Source organism: Halyomorpha halys, unplaced genomic scaffold (assembly GCF_000696795.3).
Source record: "Halyomorpha halys isolate HHAL.00 unplaced genomic scaffold, Hhal_1.1 Scaffold447.1, whole genome shotgun sequence".
Taxonomy (NCBI): Eukaryota; Metazoa; Arthropoda; class Insecta; order Hemiptera; family Pentatomidae; genus Halyomorpha; species Halyomorpha halys.
Genome location: NW_027107551.1, coordinates 608040 through 612202, shown reverse-complemented (window position 1 = coordinate 612202; position 4163 = coordinate 608040). Strand labels below are relative to the sequence as shown.

Below are 4163 nucleotides of genomic sequence, written 5' to 3'. Positions count from 1 at the left end.
GCTAGGACCTCTACTGCTCTGCTACAACTCTAGAACTCCTTGAATCCTCAGATAGATCTGCTCCTACGCTTTACCTAGATTTGTTTCCCGCAATTTCATTGGCTGACGTATTTTCGTGGAAAGTACGTGTGTTTGAAGTGCCACTGTCAGGAGAGGCCTCGACTGTGAAAGCCGGCCATTAATAATATTAATTTACTAAATTTCTTTTCAGCCCGATATTTTCAATACATAGTACAATGGAGTATGGAAATTATAATAAAACTATCAAGGATATACCCTACTCGTGTCTGAAATCGGGAAAAATTAAATTAAATTTTTTTTTTTTTAATTTAGGACTTTACAAACAAAATATTACATATATATTGAGAAATGAGATCCATGAAGATTGGATCATCGAAACTTTTTTTTAATTCTCCTCATTTCACTCTGTAGTATCTTGAAGCTCAATTAGCTTAGATATTGAATTTTTTATTTCAGAAATAATTTAAATCCGTAAAAATTTCGTAACTTGATAATAAAATTTTTTCCGTTGGTTTAAAAAATAGTTATATAGGACAGATTTTACAACTTAAAACCTTCAGCATGCTAGAGTTTTGTTACTCCCTCTTTATACTATCGATGTAGTGGGGGTAGTCGGTCGAGTATTATCCCTCAAGAAAATAATCTTCTTGGTGGCAAACTAATTTTAGAGCATAATGATATTATGAATCTGTAAATCTTCACTTATCATAAACAGTTCCCCTGGCACATCAGCTGGTATTGCACCCCTCTTAACGGTTTATACAGGCGTATTCGGTCCTTATAATATAAATAATAATTATTTTACGTCAATAATATTAATATATGGATTAAGGTTTTGGGAAAACGAAACTTACTACTACATTATAATAACAAGAGTTTATTGTATTACATGGTATACTTAACAATTTTTTTTACAAAATTTTATGATTGTACAATTTAATAATAAATAATTCCTATAGTAAAGTATTCATAATAGCTATGGCATAGCTCGAACTATTTATTATTCAGAGAAAATATTTTTAGCAACACCCTTCTCACCTTCTTTTCTACGATTGGTTGATAGTACAAGAGCCGGGAAGAAAAAAAGGCAGTAAGCTTACCACAGGTTTTGATTACTTTAATGAAAACTATGTATAATTACTAGTCAAATCTGATGAGTCTGCCAAGTACAGGTAGGGGTAGTAAAAAATGGCGGCTGTTTCAAAACCTTAAAAAAACATTAATTTTTCATTCGGAGCTCTATATCTTAAAAACTACCAATAACACCAGAAAATCTAAGAGAACATTATTTAAAGAAGGATAAATTTTCTAAAATGTTAGCCCTAATAGAAATATTTACGTCCAATAGTTCTCGAGATATAGCCTTTTAAAAAGCAAAATTTCATAAAAATGTACTGAAATATCTGTTAGTTATTTATTTTGAGAAATATATATCTCAGGAGGTATGTGAGGTAAAGATGTCTATTAGCAATCAAATTAAAAAAAATAGTTTGATGTACTATAAAGTAGTTTATGACCATTACCTTCGTAGCAATAATAATTTTCATGATATTTGCTAAAATAAATTGATTTATAGTTGTTCAGACAATAAGTTTGATTTATGAAAAACTTTATTTCAGAAACCATTGGACGTACAGTTATCTACCAGCACTCAAATTAAAGCTAGTTAAATTTACTATAAAATAAAGGAGTTGTAGTTTTTATGATATTTGTAAAATAAACTTACAAAATATTTATTTCTAATTGTTCGTATAAAATGTTGGATTTTTGAAAACATATATCTCTAGACCCATAAGACGCACTAATGTCTGCCAACACCCAAAATAAAGGAAATTTAACTTACTATAATGTAGTTTAAGACACTTATCTTCTTAAGGTTAGTAATTTTTATGATATTCACATATGAATATAAATTTGGCAAATGAAAATTTGTCCGAACAACTATAAATCTATTTATTTTAACAAATTTCATGAAAACTATTACTCCTACGAAAATAAACGTCATAAAATACTTTATAGCGCATTAAACTCTTTTATTTTAGTGCTAATCAACATCTATACGTCAAATGGTTTTTGAGATATAGATTTTTCAAAATAAATTCACTAACTACTGATCATTCATTTCAGTAATTTTTATAAAATGTTACTTTTTAAAACCTATATGTCGAGAACTATTAGACGTAAATAGCTGTATTAGGGCTTACATTTTAGCGAATTTACTCTACTTTAAATGATGCTCTCTTAGATTTTTTATTGTTGTTGGTAGTTGTAAAGATATAGAGCTCCGAATAAAATGTTGAAATTTTGACTTGTAATTATACCTAGTTTTCAATTAAGTAATAAAAAATTGGGGTGAAATAACTGCCTTTTTTCTCCTCTTGGGCTCTTCTACTATGAGTAATCGAGACAAAATTCAAAACCCATTTAATGAAATCCAAACTCAAAACATTTAATGAAGTTCAAACCTCTTCACGATAATTTTAAATCATGTAATGTCCACACTACACATCTAATACCGACTATGGAACATGTTGAGTTGATTTGGACACCTAGTTTGTAGGACCAAAGTATTCAGATGCTATGACAATTAAATTAAATTCAACTAATCTGAATAATTCCGGTCTTTGCCTGATAATTCTTTAATTTAATATGAGTGCATGTATTTACAAACACAAGGCTTCCCAGGGCACCTGTCCCATAAACCCTGAGTTAGCGGCGGTCTTATCTTACCTTTGAAGGTTTATTAAAAGCGGAAAGAGGAGACTTCAATAAAAAAAAAAAAAAAAAATTAAATTGAGCTACATTGTAATGTTTGCTGCATTTGGAAAACGGCGTGGATACGTTCGAATGTTAAAAAATAAATAAATTCAAGAGGAAATAAAGAATAGCTTGAAGTTAAACATTATCCTCATGCCTTTTCCTAAGGGTAATGCTTTTTACTTTGTAGATGCAAAATTAATTTGTTTGTACCGTTGTGTAACAAAATCAAGACAGAAAACAAAAAGCGAGATAATGAAATTGTGTAAAAAAACAAAAGTTGAAACAGTATACCAAGAAAGAAAGAAGATAACAAATAATACTAAAAGAGATAGAATATAATATTAACAGATAACGAACACTGAAGTTATTAGAAAAATAATTAAAACCAAAAAATGCTCAATGTAAAAATGAAAAAATTCAAATTAACAATGTGGAAAAGTAAACTATATACATGAGAAACTCAAAAATATCATTATTTGCATAAGGCACTTTGATTTTAATTTTTTTTTCTTTTTCTAATATCTAAATATATCCAATGTTTTTTATATTTTTGTATAAATTCATACCTTTGCAATCTTATATTTTCTCTTTTTTTAGTATCATTTGTTATCTTTTTTTTTTTTTTGTTATATTGTTTCTTTCTTTATTCCTCACTATCTTATTGCTGTTATCTCGCTTTTTCTTTTCAGCGTCAGCAAAAATAAATTAATTTTCACATATTTATGTGTATTATTGCTCCACTGATCGCGTCCCCGATCATATTCTACTCACATTGAATCTACAGTCAACAATGAACATTCATTAATTAGTTAGAACTTAAACTAATATACTCCCCACTGTTTCTTCTGCATATTAAATCCGCTTACATTATAGGAAGAACGACTTTAAGCATTTGAAAATAAAATTTTGCATTGAATTTTTGACCGAAGAGGATGAATCAACAGAAGAATTTCAGTAGCTATACAATGCGTATAAGTAGAAACTGGCTGGATTTTGAAATTATAATTGAGGTGACAGCATCTCGACATAATAGGCCATGCAATTTTGTGGGGCTCTATGGTTCCATAAGCCTTTTTTTATTTTTAAAGTATAAATATGCATATGTACGTGGGGAGGGAATTTAGCTATTGGTTGGGGGTAGAACTGAACTTTAGTCGATTTCTTCCTTACCTATTGGCTACTTTTTCTGACGAAGGAGATGGGAAAGCTGTTTCCATTTCAGTCACATCCTGCGCAGCCTCCAGAATGTATACAATTTCATTGGCTATGTCCGTTATATAATAAATATTTTCTTGAGATCGATCGATTCTGAAGAAACGTTCTGTTGTACAGCCTGGAACAATATTAATTGTTAAGCCACTATTTTTTAATAAAATATTTTA

General features: G+C 29.4%; 1 protein-coding gene across 3 annotated transcripts in view; it reads right to left on the bottom strand.

Annotated features, from left to right (window-relative positions):
* rdgA (retinal degeneration A) overlaps positions 1 to 4163 on the bottom strand; it is a 54928-nt gene that overhangs the window by 14824 nt on the left and 35941 nt on the right. For all 3 annotated transcript variants that reach the window (XM_014423937.1, XM_014423938.2, XM_014423935.2), the window contains exon 14: positions 3952 to 4114. In XM_014423937.1, coding sequence (XP_014279423.1) covers positions 3952 to 4114 — 163 coding nt within the window. The remainder of the gene's footprint in view (positions 1 to 3951; positions 4115 to 4163) is intronic.